General features: G+C 42.7%; 2 protein-coding genes and 1 long non-coding RNA gene across 28 annotated transcripts in view; 2 read left to right on the top strand and 1 right to left on the bottom strand.

The window, feature by feature from the left end:
• Positions 1-2,012, top strand: part of MICAL3 (microtubule associated monooxygenase, calponin and LIM domain containing 3) — a 217,999-nt gene extending 215,987 nt beyond the window's left edge. For all 24 annotated transcript variants that reach the window (XM_039364504.1, XM_039364665.1, XM_039364415.1 and 21 more), the window contains 2 exons: positions 513-586; positions 687-2,012. In XM_039364504.1, coding sequence (XP_039220438.1) covers positions 513-586; positions 687-871 — 259 coding nt within the window. In that variant the 3' untranslated portion in view covers positions 872-2,012. The remainder of the gene's footprint in view (positions 1-512; positions 587-686) is intronic.
• Positions 1,837-19,378, bottom strand: LOC120318948. 2 transcript variants are annotated; one of them, XR_005559641.1, is made up of 3 exons: positions 18,204-19,378; positions 6,266-6,416; positions 1,837-4,883 (listed from the first exon to the last, which is right to left on the bottom strand). It is a non-coding gene; the product is annotated as an uncharacterized LOC120318948 (long non-coding RNA). The 2 variants fall into 2 exon arrangements; XR_005559630.1 differs by lacking the exon at positions 18,204-19,378 and having other exon boundaries at positions 6,266-6,667.
• BID (BH3 interacting domain death agonist) overlaps positions 17,576-20,190 on the top strand; it is a 26,094-nt gene continuing 23,479 nt past the window's right edge. The window contains exon 1 of one of the 2 annotated variants that reach the window (XM_039366981.1): positions 17,576-17,727. The gene's annotated coding sequence lies outside the window, so the exon portion shown is untranslated. Of the gene's footprint in view, positions 17,829-20,190 lie in introns of both variants that reach the window. The other variant, XM_039367057.1, reaches the window with a different exon arrangement.

Genomic DNA, 20,190 nt, shown 5'->3' with positions numbered 1-20,190 from the left:
GCGCCGTCGCCCCAATCCTAGGCCTTCAGCTAAATTTTATAAAACTTTTTCACTTTAGGCCTCCGCTGCCGTGTGCAAAAAAAAAAAAAGGTTCAATTTCAACTTCTGGTGGGGAAAAAAAAGATCTCTCAAAGTTGGAATTGATTGATTGAACTTTTTAGTCCTACCAGTCTGCCGTTACTACCGCAGCCACGCCCACCCAATGGGCCACACCCACCCAATTGGCCACACTCACTCAATGGGCCACACCCATCTGGCACCCAACGATGCATAAGTTGGTTTCGGGTTGCAGTTTGGGCACTCGGTCTGTAAAAGGTTCACCATCACTGGCACAGGAATTAAAACTGAAGGTTGTCACTATTGTTGAAAGCTTGCTTGACTATTAATCCTTAAAAAAGAGAGAAAATATTGAAATATGTCATTTCATGAGCATCCTCAAGTTGATGTTCATAGGTGAGTGAGGTTCCTGCTGAAATGACCTATAATTAACTATTCTCTGCTTTTCTTTTTAGTGCACGTGAGTTGGAACTAGAGGACAGGCAGAGCCGACTACAGCAAGAGCTTCGAGAGAGGATGGCAGTGGAAGGTAAGCCTGGTGGGGATTTTCTTGTTCTTAGTAGAAACAAGATGTCCCAAATCTTTAGGACCTCTTGTCTTGACAGGTTTGCTATTCTCCCTCTATCCAGATCAGCTAAAGACAGATGAAGAACTCTCAGAGGAGAAGAGGATCTTGAATGAAATGTTAGAGGTGGTGGAGCAGAGAGATTCTCTTGTGGCCCTTCTTGAAGAGCAGCGCCTTCGAGAGAAGGAGGAAGACAAGGATCTAGAAGCTGTTATGCTGTCCAAAGGCTTCAACTTGAACTGGTCCTGAGGGTATCACCATGCCTGGTTGCTGGTCTGCATTGTTCATTTGGCATATGCCAAGTTAGATGGAGCTGCCTGGTTAGAGGAAACAACGTGGAGCAGGAACTGTTTCAGGAATCTTGCAGCAGCCAAGTGCTAGAGTCAGGAGCTTCTTGCTAAGTGGGTTGCTTGTAAGGAGTCCTGTGTGAGGCTACAGAGCCAAGAACGAAGTCGTGATCGGAGATTGCGTGCCTTCCTTGAGGACCTGTGCAAGAGGTCAATAAGTCTTTTTTTTTTGTGTATGATCTCTGAGAGAGACTAAAAATGAAAATATTTTGTGTGATGTTTTTTTTAAAAAAAGAACTTTAACCAACTTAGGTGGGCCATAACCTGTTCTTTTCATATTTATCCAACCTGTGGTATTAATGGATTTGTTCGCTTAAATAACAAAGGAAGGGGGTGTCTAATATCGTCTGAAAGATCACCTTGTAGCAGCCTTTGGAAGAGCAAACCACTCACAAAGCACACTGTGTAGATGCTCTTCTCACCAAAGAAATCCAAAGCTGCCACTGTGGTCTAGGTATGGAGGAACATCCACATCTGGATGTTGATGGGAGACTTGGAACACTAAGAACTTGAAACATGGTTTCTTGTGATTTCTACAAAGACAGGGAAAGAGGCAGACTTCTTTTTTCTTCTTCTCTGCAATCTCCGCAAGTTGCCATTGTTCCAAGCAGATCCAGCATGCAAACTTTTTCCTCTTGGCCATGAAGTGCTCTGGACTGAAAGAAGCTGTTTCCTGTTGATTTTGGACTGCTCTATTGTGAACTTGATGACCATTTAGACACTGGAAAGTGCTAATTATCAAACTATGGGTTCATTCTGAAGCATTTTGAGGGATCTCATGGCCGATAGTTCCACAACTTCAAACTTCCCAAGAGTGGGCTGTTCAGTAGGTTTTTGTTTCTTTGTATTTTGGGGGATATTTTTTCCTTTTTTTTTTTTTTTGCACGTCAGAAATGAAGCAGAAGACCTATCCTGGCCCTGTAGTCACTTTAGATCCTTTAATGTTCATTAACTTATTTTTTAATACTTGAAAGAAAAATTGGTTTTGTACCTTTTTAAGAAGTGAACAGATGAGTATATGGTAAATCTGTGTGCCAGCCCTACCTTTCCATCTTTGTGTGTTTAATGCTTTCCCCTCTTCCCTGTATCTATTTATTAGAGTCATTATTAATGATATTACTATTACACAGTACATTTGATCTAAAAGAAAGATGCTTTTAAGTTCCAGACTATTGATTCTGATTTGGGTTTCTTCATGTTTAAGGGAAGGGCCTGGGAAATATGTGGGGAGAATTCCCACATAGTATTTTCTTGTATCCTCAAGGGAAAGTTTAGAAGGAAAGAGCAATGATCATTGGTTTTATTTCCTATATTTCAAAAAGTCCTCTTCCCTGAATATTGGTAAATATACAATATTATTTAGTGTTGTAAGAGTTTTGTAACCAGAACAACATTGGCGCTTCTCTTTGTATAATCAGCCAATGACAGTGGGCATCATAAAGTGCACCTCTAAGGGAAGGATTAGCACCAATTTCTGTGGTTCTATCCCCAGTGTCCCGTTTCTGGTTTGTCCAGGGAAGGAATAGGTGATTCTGTCCCACTGTAAAAGCAAAAGGGACATGAAATAAACTCATGATTAACACCAGCTCTGAGATTCCATAAGCACATATCCTTCACCATATGTATCTCAAAGGTGCTGGCCTGCAGCTTGCAGAATTTTCCATTACCAGTGCACTGTGTTAGGGGGAGAAAATGCCAGTCTCTGAATTTAAGTCCTTTATGGCATCTTAATTTACTAGACTGAACAGAGAATGGAGTTCCAATGCTGTATTTATGTCAAGAAGGGAAGCTTCCAGCAAGTTTTGCTTCTCCAGCATTGCAACAATATGAGAAGATATTCCTGCTGTGATAGCTGTAAAAGCTTTCCAGCATTTTTTAGTCAGATGTTGGCTAATTGGAGCAAGGATTTCCTTTCTGGTGTTTGGCAGCACCTACCTTGGAAAGGGACTGTACCTCTTCTTGTCTTGAAAGAAGCCTTAATTTCTACTTTTTTAAAAAAATATGGCTGCTGCCTTTTACCTTTAATCAATAGAGTTTCTTTCCATGAAATACTTCGATATTAGACTGTATGTGTTCAAAAGCAGCATCCTAGCAACTATGTTTTAGGTAGTGCCTAGAAAGATTTTTTCCAGGAAACTGCACAGGTATTGTTTTCTAAGTATGTATGGTATATATATGTTTTAGGCTGACAAGCAACTGTGGCCACCTTAAATATCTATTCCAGGATGTCCAAGCTTGGCAACTTTAATACTTGTGGACTTCAATTCCCAGAATTCCTCAGTCAGTCAATTCTGGGAGTTGACGTCCATAAGTCTTAAAGTTGCCAGGGTTGGACATCTCTGATCTTCTCCACGTAGGTGATTGGAAGAAGGACAGACATTGTTTTTGTAATAGCTTTGTAAAAGAGGAACCTGCAGTGCAGTTGATTATATGATCTCCTTTAAAAAGGCACAGCTGTCCTATCCTTTGCACCTGGCTACCTACCACAGCACAAAGAGCAACAGATTAGTTTTCTGCAAGTATCCCACCACACTGCAGCAACAGATGACAGGCAAAATCCTACCTCTGAAGTTCTATCTCACCTAATAAAATTGTTTACACATGTAAAAAAAATCCTAATTAATATTAAACTCCTTTCTTTACCCATTGGGATAAATTGTTAATGACCATGGCAGCTGTTAAGAGTTTAATGTTAATTTTTTCCCATCAACAGATAATAGTACAAAGGGAGATTTGATACGTTATATTACTATTTTGGAATTCGGCTTTTAATTTCATCAGTAGGAAGATTCCAGACAAACCTTTGTTTTTCAGCTTCATTATTTTCTAGCCAAAATTTGACATTAATGAAAGAAAGAAAAAAGGAATTCCACAAGCAAAACTCCTCTAGTTTTTTTAGGACCTTGAAGTAATATTGTGAACAGAAGAATTCATCCTGTGCAATGCAAGCTAATAGTTATTATCCTTTCCTGTACAAATCCCCATGGAGGAGGAGGAAAAGGCAGATTTGAAGCAAGTTTGTGTGATGATAGATCAGTGGTTCTCAACCTGTGGGTCGGGACCCCATTTGGGGTCGAATGACCATTTCACGGGGGTCGCCAAACAAGGCTGTCCGCCATTTTTCCCCCTTTTCTTTGGTCACGCCCCTGGTACCCGGTGATATATAAGTGGTTGGGGGTCACCACAACATGGGGAACTGTATTATGGGGTCGCGGCATTAGAAAGGTTGAGAACCACTGTGATAGATGTACACAGAGAAAGCTGCCCTTATGTTGTACAGTGTTTTAGTGATTACAGCTGCTCTACAAACATAGCTCTTTATAGCCCAGGCAAATTCAGGTAAGGAGCCACGGTAGCATGTCTCTTTTATTACATTCCAGCCAAATCAAACCCCTCTTCAGGAATGGGGAAGAATGTCTTTCAGCATCTCAATCACAAATGTCCAATTCCGAAGCATCATTCATGTTGCCAGGATATCTAAAAATGGATATCAAAGGCAAACATGAGGACATCCAAGGACAAAAGTTGCATTTACACCCTTTCACAGAAAGAGGTACTTCTTTAATATTATGAGTACTTAGTAAGTCCATTCCTTCAGTGTTTCATTTCCATTCCAGCTCTTCCAAATGGTCATGCTGCCTGAAGCAGACATCTTTATTCCTCCACGAATTGATAATTGCTTCTTTTATCCCCACCACCCATTTAGTGCAACAATAAAACCACGAAACAGAAGACGATTATCTCCATAAGGCAAAATTATGAATGTTTACATTCTCTTTATGTCACAACTGCAAAATGAGGAAATTAAGCTACTTTGGAAGTAATACACATGGTGAATGCATCTTTTCAATGGGTTGAATTTTGATGAAATGTTTTTGGAGCAGTGATAACCACATTTAAGAAATGGTATTTATCTGTAGGAAAACGTACAGAAAAAGTTATAAACTCTCAAAAAACAAAAAACAGAATGCTGCTGGAAGAAAGAAATGTCTTTAGAAGAGCTCAAACCACCCTTGAAAAACTGATGCTTATTATTACATATGCTTTATGCCAGCGGTTCTCAACCTGTGGGTCGGGACCCCATTTGGGGTCGAACGACCATTTCACGAGGGTCGCCAAACAACGCAGTCCGCCATTTTTTTCCCCCTTTTCCTTAGCTGTGCTACTCCCTTTTATTCTATTGGCTTTTCAAAGCCAATAGAATAGACTCTCTTGAATAGAGTCCAGGCTGTCTCTGCCCTGCTGAGCCCACCAAAAGTCCCATTCTGCAAACGGTGCTGCACCAGTTGAGTAGTCCTTGACTTACAACCGGTTGAGTAGTCCTCGACTTACGACTGGTTGGGGGTCGCGGCATTAAAAAGGTTGAGAACCACCGCTCTATGCTGAACATAATGGGAGATTGGAAAGGTAGAAATACGTAGCACAGAGAAGTTTCACACCAAGTAAGATTACAGAGCAAATACGGTACATACTCTCCTGGGTTAAAGTGGGAAGAGATTTTTAAAAGGTTTTTCATGGGCCAGGTGGAGGTCAGGTGCCTATTCCTGATACCCAGGAAGAAGAAAATAAAATCAGCTTCCAGGTCTTGATATGACGTGACTAAGAATGGAAATCATTCCCCTGCTTTTCTTGCCTTTAGCTGCTGTATCTTGGCACCTATTCAGATGAAAGAGGCACTGCATAGTTCAGTGTTTCTCAACCTTGGCAAGTTTAAGAGGTGCTGACTTCAACTCCCAGAATTCCCCGGATGGCTTGAGAAACACCTGGTGGCTTATAAGAATCATGACTGTCATTCTGGGTGCACTTGTAAAGAATTAGAACCTACTGCATTCATTAAAGCAGTAGAAATCAGGCTTTTTTTGGGGGGGGGAAATCCTTTTTTTATCATGACAAAAGAAGAATCACCTTCAGTCTTATTAATTATGCTTCTTCCTCTTTGATTGTGGGGATCATGACAGAAGAATTGACTCGATCATAAGTTTGAGGATGGAATAGCTTCATCTCTTCAACCTCAGCTCTAACCTTGTTCTGGAGATTCAAGACCTTTCTGTCATTCAAGATCTCCATGGCTAAGACACCACTTGCCCCAGGAACCTTAATCAGTTTGACACTCATAGCATTTCCTGTAATATTTTGCACTCACCGAGCTTATCATTTGACTGAATTTTCAGGGAGTTTTGTTCGCTTTAAACGTGGTGTCTAGCCTTCTTTAAGAAACGTAGCAAGCATACATGTTGTGCCCTCTAGCTTTTTAACCTTTTTATACTACATATCATTCAGGAGCCTTTTAGAGTACCTGCAGTTATGTTTAGAGTTGCATGATCTCCTGCTGCAAATAGCAAAAAAGTTGTCACTCTCTTTGTATGGATTTAAGACAATGTAATCAACAGTATGTTTACATTTGACTTCTCTTCAGAGGGAGCTATGTATTCGTTTTCCATCCTCTTCTGTAAAGAAAATGAAAATACTGTGAGTTTGGGAGTGTTTGCAATAAAAAGAAAACAAAACCCCTAAAAACAGCCTTTTATTAAGAGGCAACAAAAAAAAAAAATACTGTACCATAAGTGAATAGAGTATTTCCTAATACAGGTAGTCCTCAACTTATAACCACAATTGAGCCCAAAATTTCTGTTGCTAATTAAGTGAATTTTGCCCCATTTTACGACTTTTCTTGCCACAGTTGTTAAATGAATCACTGCAATTATTAAGTTAGTAATACGGTTCAGTGAACGTGGCTTCCCCATTGACTTTGCTTGTAAGAAGACTGCAAAAGGTGATCACATGACTCTGGGACACAGCCACTATCATCAGTATGAGTCAGTTGCCAAGCACTTGAATTTTGTTAATGTGACCGTGGGGATGCTGCAACGGTTGTAAGCGTGAAAAACGGTCATGAATCACTTTTTTCAGTGCCCTTGTAACTTTGAATGGTCACTAAATGAATTGTTATAAATTGAGGACTACCTGTTATGCCTACATTTATGAGAGAGAGAGAGAGATGTATGGGAAATCTAGTCCCAATATAAAAATTTTGGAGCAGATGAGAACTATCATTATCAGACTGTTTTATTGTTGGTGTATATGCAGTGTGACAGGAAATTACATACTGTATGTTTCATATCCAAACCATAAACAGTTCTCTTTTACTTTCCAATATGACCACATTTCATTCTGTACACCCTTAAGCAACCTTGTTTCTTGGGGATCAGATTTTAACATCTTAGGTCACCAATAGAATTTTTTAAAAAAATAAAGTCCTTTTTTCTTATTTTGTTATGTGTATAATTTGCCTATAGCCAATTGGGGAGTTATGTCTACTTAATTTGACTAAAATCCTAAAGGATGGCTTTTATTATTTCCATGCCAATCATTTACCAAATAGCAACATATTATGTGTATCATGTATCACTATTTCGCCATTACATCTGGCAAAAGAAGTCAAAATTTATTATGGCACAGTGGTTAAGTGCAGTATTGCAGGTGAACTCTGCCCATAGTCAGGAGTTTGATCCTAACCAGCTCAAAGTTGACTCAACCTTCCATTCTTCTGAGGTCAATAAAATGAGGATCTAGATTATTGGGGGGGAGCTAACATTGTAAACCGCCCAGAGAATGCTACAAAGGCACTGTGGGGTGGTATATAAGTCTAAATGCTATTGCTCTTGTGTAGAAATTGGTCTGTCCTTAAGACTGTTCTCAAAAGTAGATCTATGATCTGGTCAATTTCTTAGCCACCCTTGGCTTTTTTGAAACACAAACATTTCTTCAGGTCCCAGAATTCGCCAGCCAAGGATTGGTAAGAATCTGATGGGTTAGCTTTCTGCTATTTTTTTTTTTTTAATGACAGAAGATGCCCACTATGACACCTATTTTCTGACATGTTCAAAATTCTAAATATTACCCATCAATCAAAAATTTCAATTAGTCTGATAAACTGAAGTCATCCATAATCGTAACACTTTGCCTTTTAAATGTCCATAAGTTAGGAAAATCATTTAAGGCCAAGTTGGTGCTTGTTCCCCAAATAGGTTGATATTGCAATTCTCAGAATTTAAAATGGCTGGAAGTTCTCAGGGTACAGCTGTGAATTACCTGAACGGCATCAGTTTGGAGGAATGCCACTTTTGATGCAGCTTTTTTATGTTACAGCCAAATAGCTTTGTACTGGAATATTTGTATAGCAAATAATCTGGACTGTTTTGTCCTAGAGTGACCTCTTGAACAAATAGTTGACTCTCTTCAGTAGACTGTTGATTCAGCAGAAGTAATCAGATTTCCCATGGGACTCACACATTATGCCATGCAGAAAATTGACAGTACCTAAATAGAAATCTCAGCGTTGTAGAAGAATACTATTTAAAGTCTATTTAACAATAAACCATGTACTTCTTCACTGATGAAAGACATTTCTAAAATAAATTGCTGTGCACTTTCCTTTGCATGAATGCTGATAGTATTTTAAAATGTAAAAGTCATAGAATAACAAGAGTTGGAAGGGACCTTGAAGGTCTTCTAGTACAATCCCCTACTCGAGCAGAAGGCCCTACACCAGTGATGGCAAACCTTTTAGAGACTGAGTGCCCAAACCACAATCCAAAACCCACTTATTTATCGCAAAGTGCCAGGGTCGCATCAGCATTGTGGTGCCCTTGGGGGGGGTGGGAGTGGGATGGCCCACTGGATGGGCGTGGCTGTGGTGGTCACGGCAGACTGAGTGGGCATGGCCAGAGTGGACGTGGCCACCTTGATGTTCATGGGGACGCCTGTGGGGGCTGGGCAGAATTGGGGGAGATCCAGGGGGTCTCTGGTGGGTGGGGCGGTGGGCAGGAGGCTTGTCCTGTGGGGTGAGGCAGGGGGTAGGGCGGGGGTGCCATTGCTGTGGGGCAAGGCGAGGCAGCGAGCGCATGGTCTACCACCTCTACTCAAGCTTGCTAGCCAGCTGCTTCATCTCCTTTGTGCTGGGTGGGGCTGCCGCTCCAGGCACCAGCAGTGGCCTAATGGACCTGCGTGAGCTGACGGCGGCAGCAGCAGGTGTGCCCACAGAGAGGGCTCTCAGTGCTGCCCCTGGCACGCGTGCCATAAGTTCGCCATCACTGCCCTATACCATTCTAAAGAAATGACTGCCAATCTCTTCTTAAAAACCTCCAGTGATGGAGGTTTCTGGTGGCAAGCCATACCACTAATTTCTGGTGGCAAGCCATACCACTAATTAATTGTTCTCGTCAGAAAACTCAGCAAAATTCAACAAAAGACAACTTACAAAATTCACAATTAGTTTATTTTGCTTTTGAAGCAGTAACATGCTGCTCATACTTGCACTTCAGCCAGGAGGTGATGCTGGTGCTTCAGAATGGAAATACGGACATGTTAAACAGTGCATCTATGCAAATATAAGACGGAAGGTTGCAACAAAGTTAGGGAAATGAAAGTGGAGCAAATACAGAGTGTTTGCAATGAGAGGCAGGACAGTAACTTGAGTGCTAAGCATCTGGGTGTCCAGGGTTTGTAATTAGCCAGGGGCAAAAAAAAGGAAAATGGATATAAAGGGGAAATTTGGTAAAGAGATCATGACATGAGATAAAGAGTTTCTCAATGGACAGCAGGGAGTCTGCAAGAAAAAATATAAGTAAATCTGATGAGAAGGAATGGTTCTCATAGAACTGAGAGGAAGAAACAAAAGTTGGAATTTGAAAATCATATAAAAAGATGTGGAGATGAGAGGTGCAAATGATGAAGATCCCGGAACTTTGCTACAGACTGATTTGGCCCAGGGAAAGGGCATGCCTGGAAGAGATGCCTAGGGCTGTGGTGGCGAACCTAAGGCACACGTGCCACAGGTGGCACGCAGAGCCATCTCTGTGGGCACGCACACCATCGCCCCAGTCCTAGCCTTCAGCTGGGTTTATAAAAAAATTTCACTTTAGGCCTCTGCCATCGTGTGCAAAATAAAAAAAAAAGTTCAATCAATCAATCAATTTCAACTTTTTGCGGGGGAAAAAAAGATCTCGCAAAGTTGGAATTGATTGATTGAACTTTTTAGTCCCACCCAGTCTGCTGTTACCACCGAAGCCATGCCCACCCAATGGGCCACACCCACCCAATGGGCCACGCCCACCCAATGGGCCACGCCCACCTGGCACCCGATGATACATACGTGGATTTGCGGTTGCAGTTTGGGCACTCGGTCTCTAAAAGGTTCGCCATCACTGGTCTAGGGAGAAGAACAGGAAGTGGGCAGTTTAGCAAAGCCACACAAGGAAAGAAACAGAAGTCAAGAGATTGAAGGGACACAAGAAGATTACTTAGTTGAGCGGTAAAAGGAGAACACACAACTGTTTCCTCCCTGGTGTCTGCCTGGGTTTGGATTCAGTAGTTATGAAAGAGTCAGATGCAGTGGTGGGATTCAGCCAGTTCACACCAGTTCGGCAGAACCGGTAGCTACTTTTGTGTTGCCCAAGCCCAGAATGGACTTCTGGAAGCAGCAGCCACACAGAGAACCGGTTGTTCACATATTTGAATCCCAGCAATGGAATGGAATGAATACCTAGTGACAGCTGGGAAGAGAGAAAGCAGAATCTGACTGGAAAAACCAATGGGTGGCCAACAACTTGGATTAGGATGGGGGCCAGTAAAGAGATATAAACAGAATTAAGTAGAGACAAGAGAGTAGAAACTGCTCCAATAGATTTCACAAAGCTACTAAGGTGGTTGAACTGAGTAAATAAGTTTGGTTCTTAAAATGCCCTGGGGGCTGCCTCTGTGTGTGTGTGTGTGTGTGTGAGAGAGAGAGAGAGAGAGAGAGAGAGACAGACAGACAGACAGACAGACAGACAGACAGACAAAGAGAGGTCTCCAAGCAAGTCCCAATGTTGTATAGAAACCTGATGTAGATCTATATGGTTTTCCTTCCAAGCAAAGCTATCCTCAGCAGACACTTCTGAAAACTGGAAAGTAAAGTGTTACACTCTGTTGTCTGGTCATAACTAGAAGTCTCTTGGATCTTACTGGATCTATGAAAGGAAGTTAACCATTTCAAAGTGCTGATGGAAGAGATAAGCAGTCTGCAACAATATCTGTAAAGATGTTAAAGATGGAAACAGACATGGAAAGATCTCCAAACTTAAGAGATTCCAATCTTAAATTGGTATATTAAAGACTGCAATGTACAAATAGGAACTGATTCAAAGATCAAAGAAAGATGGAAATAGTATCCTGAAATTCTGTACAATAGAGAGGTCAACATTCAAAGCACCTTGAAGGATATTCCCTATTTACAAAACCTCTAGTACTGGAAGATTCAGTTAAATCAGCACTCTGACTATTACAAAGTCTACAAAGTTAGAAGGCTGCAGGAGCTGATAGAGCATTTACAGAAATATGGCGAGCAACAGAACTTCATTATGTCGACATCACAAAATTGGTTGTGAATCTAAAATGGAGGGTGGGATGAAAATGTTATTCATCCTTTCACAACTGGAATAGATTTCATAAAGTTTTCAGTTCTGCCATCTGAAAATAATTATTTTACATAAATAAAACATTACATTCATGATGTTAAAGAGCAGATTCCAGAGATCTATTCTTTTTCAATGTATAAATCTTTTTAGATGATGGAGCAATTTCTTTTCCATCTAGTCTAGATTTAATACTATCTTAAAGTTTTTAATCAAATGTATGCTAATGCCATGTACTGTAGATCTCTCTTTTTACCCTATTTTTTCCCCTTTTAAATTATAGTTTATTTTAAACTATTTTGGCTATTTTTATTGTACTATATCACTGCTACATTATTTTTATGCTTGCTTTGTGTTATTATAATTCACCAAAGATCCGGGAAATATGAAATAGGTTTTGATTTCATTTTCAGTTGCTAGAAAAAGGAAGATGTACTTTACTGCCAGGAAAGTTTCTGTATATGGACATAGAGCAAGTATTTAAGCCTCTTTCCTTGAATGAGTCAGGGTATATCAAGAATAGTATCTATGCCGCTGTGCTATCCAAACAGTAAACAGTTTGCTCGGTTAATTAATACTGTTTAGACCTGGAGTAGCACAGTGGCACAGAAAGGAGATGATAGAGTATGCTGGCTCTCAATCAGTTAATCAGCACTCTTCCCCATCCCTGTAAGCCAGCCAGGAGCAAGACTTGGGACAGCATTTTGCCAACACAGCAAAACAACAGCAAAGGTCAAGTTACACCAAAATAGCTCTCATGAAATCTCATGTTGCAATCTTGCACTCTGATTGCAACACACCTTTAAAAAAAAAAAGTTGATTTTAGAAAGGATTTAATTTCAGAGAGTACACATAATAGGAAAAAAAATGAAACTGCATCTCCAGAGATTTCATTTTTATTTTTAAAGTTCATGTTTGATTTGAAGAGAGTTTCAATTGGAAACATTTGATCAGAAACACAGCCCAACTAGGTCAAAAGATTTAAAAACCCACAGGATCGTAACAGAAGGGAAACAGCATGTTTTCCCATTCTCCAGGATTTATTCTGGTGATAGTGTGGGAAGATTTCCCTTTCCAAAGATGAATCTATTTTGTCTTCTTTCCTTTTTTTCTTGTTTAGTTTTTTGTTCCAGCCTTTATTTTGTTCCAGCCTGAAGAATCCGTATGGCTTGTTTTCCATCTCTGATTTGAGAACAACACTGATTAAAGTTCCCACTCCCCTAACTTCAACCTTCTGATGGGGCAGTCTGGGAAAATCCCAACGCAACAATCAGTTGCAACGTAGCCAACTGCACAGCCACAAAGAGCTGGGGTGACTCATCAAGGAAAGTACCACCTGGCATTCTCTTTTGCATAACCTTTTCACCAGCGAGGTCCCAAGCGAAGGATAAATTGGTGTCACAAATATCTGGGGGAAAGGGAAATTCCATCTTCCCCAGAAAACAATGCCACAGTACAGCTGCAAAAAACAAACAAAAAAAAAAACCACACACCAAAAAATCCACAACCAACATACCCAACGCATCTTCCTTCTCTAGTTTCCCCACAACAACAATCCTATGAGGTGTATGGGGAGTCAATTTCATCCAGCTGGCTTTCATGGCTAAGACGGGATTTGAAGTCACAATTTTCTGCTTTTTAGCTTAGTACCTTAACCACTAGACCAGTGGTGGCGAACCTATGGCATGCGTGCCAGAGGCGGCACTCGGAACCCTCTCTGTGGGCACGCGCACCATCACTCCAGCCCCGCCTCCCCCCACAGCCCCCTCCCCAGCAGCCCCCCTGGAGGAGAGTCACCCCCAGGCACGGCCCGCATGGAGCAGCACAGCCAAGTACATAACCGGGCAATAGGGCCAAGACTCCGCCCTCGCACCCTTATAGCGTGCAGATGATGCTGAGGGGTGTGGGCGGAAGGTGTGGCTGCCATGGCGCTGCAGGGCTGCTTGGGCGATCTGCGGCGGTCCATGATACGGTGCGTGGCCCTGTAGGCGGGTGGAGCTGGGGTGGGCGGGGGCGGAGCAGGCAGGGCAGGGGCAGGGGGCGGGTTTGGGGCACTCGGTCTCTAAAAGGTTCACCATTACTGCACTAGATCAAACTGCTCTCACTCTTTCTACCTTAAACATAGATTCAATATGCAATTCCTGGGTTTATTCCAGGTGCACAGGACAGACATTTTACCTGTGAACCAGAAATTACCAGTTCAAACTTTCTGGATCAATGTTTCTAAAAAGAGCAAATTGGTTACTGTCACATAGCAACTTTCTCTCTTAGGACTTCAGCTTTAACTTGTTTCTCCTTATCTTGTCTCTTACAACCTCTGGATACCAGTCCAGGAAAGGCTTCTACATTATCTCTGTCCTTGACTGTTGATATATTATTATGTATCATCAGCATATCAATGATGCCTCAAACTGTCAGATTATTCCCCCCAATGATTTCTTACAGATATTGAATAACATGGGCAAAAGGACCAAGCCCACTGCAGCCTTCCACCTTGGGACAATTATGGGCTCAAGTGCTTTTCCCCATCACAGACCCCTGTATTTAGGTAAAATGATATATCTGACTCTCAACCTTTGCAAGTAGTCTGGAATGATACTATGCTGGTGGTGGGGTCAATAGGACAAGGAGGAGCATGTTTCCCCCATTTAAATTCTAACGAAGTTTAACTAACAGGGTTCAGTGGCTGTTTCTATACCATTTTCAGGCCTGAATTCTGACTAAAAGGGATCTAGGTGTAATCTACTACATTTAGGATATTCTGTTATTCATTATCACCACTTTCTCATCAATCTTCTCTAAAAAAGTGAAGCTTGGAGATGATGTGGCAAATGTACAACATGGCTGGATACAGAGATGGCCACTGTAAAAGAGGAAGAAGCATTGTCACCTCTTTCAAATATAGTGGCAATACAGCCTTCTTCAAAAAAAAAACCCACCCCTTGCTGCCCAAGAAGCCCAGGGGAGAGGCTTCATACTACAGAATATCCCATCCATGTCATTGAATCTGGAGGTATTGTGCCTGAACCCAATCATTGTGACTTAATATCAGATATGAACCAATATTGTGGTTGATTTGGGACATGTAAGGCTAACAGATTTAAAATATGGATGATCATGTTTTTGCGAGTGTGTTTGTGTGCAGTTTTCTTAGTCTCTGCAGTTTTCTTGGCAAGATTTCAGAAGTGGTTTGTCATTTCCTGTTTTGTAGGCTAAGAGAGAGTGGTCTAGCCCAGGGGTCTTCAAACTTGGCCCTTTAGGCACGCTGGCTGAGGAATTCTGGGAGTTGAAGTCCACAAGTCATAAAAAGGCCAAGTTTGAACACCCATGGTCTAGTGCAGGGATAGGCAACCTTGGTTCTTTTATGACTCATGGACTTCAACTCCCAGAATTCCTGAGCCAGCCATGCTGGCTCAGGAATTCTGGGAGTTGAAGTCCATGAGTCATAAAAGAGCCAAGGTTGCCTATCCCTGGTCTAGTGGCTGGCCCAAAATGACCCAGCCAGCCTTGTGCCCAAGGTGGGGCCAAAACTCAGGGTTTCCCAGTTTCTAGCCTGATGCCTTAACCACTAATACCAAACAGGCTCAATCATTAGATATTGATATCAAGAAAATCATAATCCTTTCCTCCCAAATTCCTCTCTTTATGCTTCATTCTTTCCCCTTTTCAAACAGCCCACTGAAATACATTTGTAGGCCACCTTCCTTGTGAACAACCTAACGCCATCTGTGGCTAAATAAGGGTATCTGGGGCTTAGTAACATATGTGAGGAAGGGGTTGAATTTATTAACAGATACCCTCACATATTTTCAGGGTCTTATATAGCAAATAAATACTCAAAGGAACGCACATTATTGAGAATTCAATCTGAAACAGGAACACCACATTGAGAAGAACCATGTTCATTGCAATGTATACTGCTCAAAAAAATAAAGGGAACACAAACCTATAGGATGTCTATAGGTTTCTGTTCCCTTTATTTTTGTGAGCAGTATATTTACAACATTTTATGTTTATAGTTGGTTGCCTGCTTTAGAAGAAAGAGGGACCCTGAAAGCAAAGGGGGGTTTTTGGAGGTTACAAGGTGGGAAATTCTAGTAATCTGATTTGTTGGCCAGATCGGGGAAATCAGACAAGTCAATGCAAAATGGTCATTGCAAGAGAGCAAAAATTTGGGGAAGTCCACTGTAAAGAAGATGAAAGGTGGAGATCAGGTGATACAGAATGGATGGTTGGGTCTCTCCTTCAAGAGGAGTGTTTTTCAACCTTGGTATGTTGAAGATGTGTGGACTTCAACTGCCAGAATTCTGGAAGTTGGAATTCACCCATCTTAAAAGCAGTGAGGCTAATCAACACTGCTCTACATTGTAAGGCTACCCTTAGGCTATATTGTGAGCTGTTGAAGAGTCTTCTATTCTTTGGTTTGATGAATTGCAGGGGCCTTTGTCTGGAGCAGGAAGGGTCAATTTGGGCCTGATGGGATTAGACAAGGAGATGAACTGGGTTTGACCCTGGTCATAGTTAAATGAGGTGGGGAGGGGAAAGTGCATCCTCCATTTTGTTTGCTAGATTTATTTTCTCACCCACACAGCCCAGAGACATTCAGTGTCGATGTGGTTTCAACCCTTGAGAATATAGTTGCTCAAAACTAAACTGCTGATTTCTCTTGAGCTTGGGTGCAAAACACCAAGAACACAGAGATTTCTATTAACTCGCAGAAGCATTTTTTCCCCAATATTTGAGGGGAAGAAGAGAGGGTCAACTTATTTTCCAAAGCACCAGAAGGCAAGACAAAGAACAATGGATGGAAACAAATCAAGGAGAAGCAACCTGGGATTAAGGAGAAACTTCCTAATAGTGAGAACAATTAACTAGTGGAATGGGTACTTCATCACTGGAGGTTTTTAAAACACTGGACAGCCAGTCTGTCTGAAATTGTATAAGGTCTCCTGCTTGAGCAGGGGGTTGGACTAGAAGACCTCCAAGGTCCCTTCCAGCCCCATTCTGACTTAAACTTTGTAATTTATAATTGCTTAAGCATGACTCACATATTCATTGTCCTGCTACATAGGTTGAGGGTTATATTGAGATTGGGGAAGAAGCCAGAGCCTCTTGAGGTGCCTGCAGATTGAAGATCTTCTAATGCAGACCAGAATAAGCTTGCCTTTTTAGTCTTGGCCAGCAGTGTCCTGCCACACCTTTTCAATTGCAGCTCTGCCTTTCCTTTATCTGCTGCTGATAGCTGTGGACACTGATGGGCTGCTTCCTTGTACTGTAACCAGTGGCATGCCAATTCTTTTCTCTGGGAGTGGTATTGTTGTCCAAGCCGGGAATAAATAAGCAAACATGGTGACTGCTTTGGGGAAAAGGTTACAGTTTATTGCAGAAAGATGGTTCTTCAGGAAAGAGCAGAGGAGAGAAGGGCTGAGCACATGGTGTAGTAGGTTTTTATATCCCCTCTAGCCTTTTGTTTGAAATAGTTTTCTGTTCCTGTGGCATGAACCTTGAGGCTGTTTCTATGTGTTTGTCTAGGCCTTGATATCTGTGGTTTAATCCTATTATCATATCCTGTTTCCCAGGTGATGGGGCTAATGACTCCTAGAGTTTGGGTGGGGTATGCAGATCTTCTCTTTTGTTTTCTTGATTGCTCTGGCTCCAACTTTCTGATAGTTTTACATCTGCATTTGTATGGGGCTAAAGTCTTGCTTGGGGCAAAGAGATAGACTTGGGACCAGGTTTGGTTTTAAAAAGTCCTTTTGAGGAAAAATATATTTTTCTGCCTTTTAAATATTTCCTTCTCTGGGCTAACTTCCCTCAGTATCCAAACATGACCTGGTGGCTTCTTTGTTTTGCATCCTTCTCTGCATCTCCACCTTTTCCCTCGGGTCCTAATTCCTTTCCTCCCTTTCTCCCCATATTTTCTTTTGTGCAACACCTGGATTTTCGCAAGGCATCCATTGGGCCCGCGGGGCAAACAAATTCAAGATGTCTGTAACGGCCACCTCGAAGGATAGCTAGGAGGAGAATCTATTTTTAGAACATTGTCTCGTGCCTCGCCCTAAGAACCGCTGAATCCCAACCCCGACTCAGCCCCCACCCCGCGGAGCGCACCCACCGAAAGGAAAAGAAAGGGAGGGACGGAGGCCTGTCCCTTTAAAAGGCGGCTTCACTCAGCCCAGCAGATTCGGGAGGAAGTGAAGTCAGCCCCGCGGCGGCAAATCCACAACTCGGTGCGGAGAGGAGGAGGAGGAGAAGGCTGGCTGGCACGGCACCGCTTCGCACGACCAACCTACTTGCGTGTGCGGTAAGCGCTTCGGAAGCCGACCTCCCTCTCTCGGCGCGCGGTTCTGCGGGCGGCCCCTGCCGCGGCCCCCTCCCCGCCCGCGAAGCCGGCGGCCTCTTTGGGTAGGAGCCGAGCCCGCGCGGGAAGCCCCCGAGTGCGCGTGTGCAACAGCCGGAGGCGCCCCCCCTCCTTCTCCTTGAGCGCGTGGGCTTTGCGGCGAGCCGAAAGAGCCCCCCCCCTTCACCCGGGCGGGGATGGGGCTCTGGAGGAAAAGCATCCCGCGGGCTATAGATGGCGGGGAGGCGGCACCTCACCTCGCCTCTCCCGGGCAAGCAAGGAGGGACGGGGATGGTCCGACCTGCCTGGACAATGCTTGAGGAGGGTCTCCGCCCTTTAGCGGCCGGGTCTGCTTAGTAGGCAGGGGGGGGAAGGAAGGGAGAGTGGGGAGGAAGGGCTCCGTGGACCCCGGAGGTCAAGGAGTGGCCGAATTGCCTCACCTCTTGCGACGGGTGCCGTTTGTTCGCCCTGCCCGGTGTTCCGGCACGGCGTGCTCCCTTCGGACCCCGTGGGAAGGGGGAGGCGGAGGTGGAAGCGTATGGCTGGGCTCGGGCTCTTGAAGGCTGAGACCGGCCTGTCAACTGGGTGTCTCCTTTCGTTGACCTCCTGATTGCCGCCAAGATTCCCGTGCCAGCGGTGCAGAGCTGGAATGAATGTGATGTGCTTCATAAACCATGGTTTGGGATGAGGCGTGTTTCCAGCTAGTGATGGTTTGTCTTGCAAAGGATGGCTAGCCATGACTTGACACGATGGGTTTAACTCGGACCTCTCATAGGGCTGTGGGTTTTGTGTGTGTGTGTGTGTGTGTTTTAAACCTAATTTCTTTAGCCACACAAGTACATCTCAGCTAAGGACAACTGCCTTGCCTCCTTTGCAGTTAGGTCAGGCAGTGTGAGACTTAGGAAGTCCACTGCCCTTCTGCTGATCTTGGGGTGCCCCAGGCTGGCAGAAAAGTATATTATTTCATGAAACCTGACTGTATAATGGATAGCCCAGATAATTTTTTAATATCATTGACTGGGTTGTGCAGTGCTTCAAGATTGATTTGCAGAAGAGACTTTGGAATGTACAAGAGCACAAATAGCACATTTCCCATAACTCATTAAAGTAACCTTGTCTGTACTTGCTGTGAGGAGAGATCTTCACTGCACAGCCTTAATAAGAACATATCTTTCATTTTGGTAGCCAGAGTGTAGATGGAAATGGGTTTACACATGTAATGATAATTTGGATAGGATTAGATGAGCTAAAAAATGTTCAGACCATAATTGTGTTTCCAAAATAAGATTCTGTGCATTCCCATAGAGATGTGGTTGTAAATCTATCATGGATATAATAAATTAATGTGAAAAAGTAGTATTCTGTCTGTTTCTTAATTCAACCTTGCGTGACTCCAAATCTTGCTTTGTTTAACTATTAATTCTTGACATCTACTTCTCCCATTGAGAATCAAACTACAATTGATAGAAGGAATGGGGAATTCCAGTGCTTTGCTCAGCCTCATGGGCCTTCTTTCCTGAACCTTTCTTTGCTTATATCTGTACCAAAGGTATCCTATTAAATAGGCATCAGTGAGGCAATGCCTTATTTTGTTTCAATGGGGAGTTTTAAAATATATGTGGGTGATGGGCCTGTATGACTTAAAATCCTGTCCCTGTAAATTTTAGATGAGTAATTTTAAAAATATTTTTATATCTGCTTATTTGCATCTCAAAATAATATCCTTGGTTGCTGTGTGTTGGCATATATAATATTAATACATTTTATTGGAATTAATTTGAATGCTATTAACAGTGTGCTGTAAATATGGTCCTATCAAGCAAATTGTAGATGGCTGATATTGGTATTTTGTTTTGTAGAATTTTATTTTAAAACTGTCAGTTGGTCTTTTGACTGTTGATTTGTCATCTTTGCTTTTGCCATTACTGTTTTTTGAAGAGTAGCAACTGGCAACTTTCTGTGTCTCTGTGTATTGCGTGTGCATCTTCAGACCGGCCTTGACTCCCGGGAACTGCCTGAACAAATCTGCCTGGTTTTTTGGGCAAGGGTTTTCAGAAGTGATTTGCCATTGCCTCCTTTCCAGGGTTGAGAGGAAGTGACTGGCCCAAGGTCACTTGCCTGATTTCATGCCTGGGCAGGACTAGAACTCAGTCTCCTGGTTTCTAGCCTGATGCTTTCAACCACTGCAGGTAGACTTACAACTGGTCTTTTAAAGACCATTTGAAGTTGTAACAGCTCGGAAAGGGACTTTAAAGCAGTGGTTCTCAACCTTTTTAATGCCGTGACCCCCAACCAGTCGTAAGTCGAGGACTACTCAACTGGTGCAGCATAATGGGACTTTTGGCGGGCTCAGCAGGGCAGAGACAGCCTGGACAATTCCTATTGGTTTTTGAAAGCCAATAGAATTAGACTCTATTCAAGAGAGTC

This window comes from Crotalus tigris, unplaced genomic scaffold, assembly GCF_016545835.1.
Source record: "Crotalus tigris isolate CLP2741 ecotype Arizona unplaced genomic scaffold, ASM1654583v1 scf7180000017541.2806704, whole genome shotgun sequence".
In the NCBI taxonomy this organism is placed as follows: Eukaryota; Metazoa; Chordata; class Lepidosauria; order Squamata; family Viperidae; genus Crotalus; species Crotalus tigris.
Note: the sequence above shows the minus strand (reverse complement) of the source record. Positions and strands in the feature narration are given on the sequence as shown.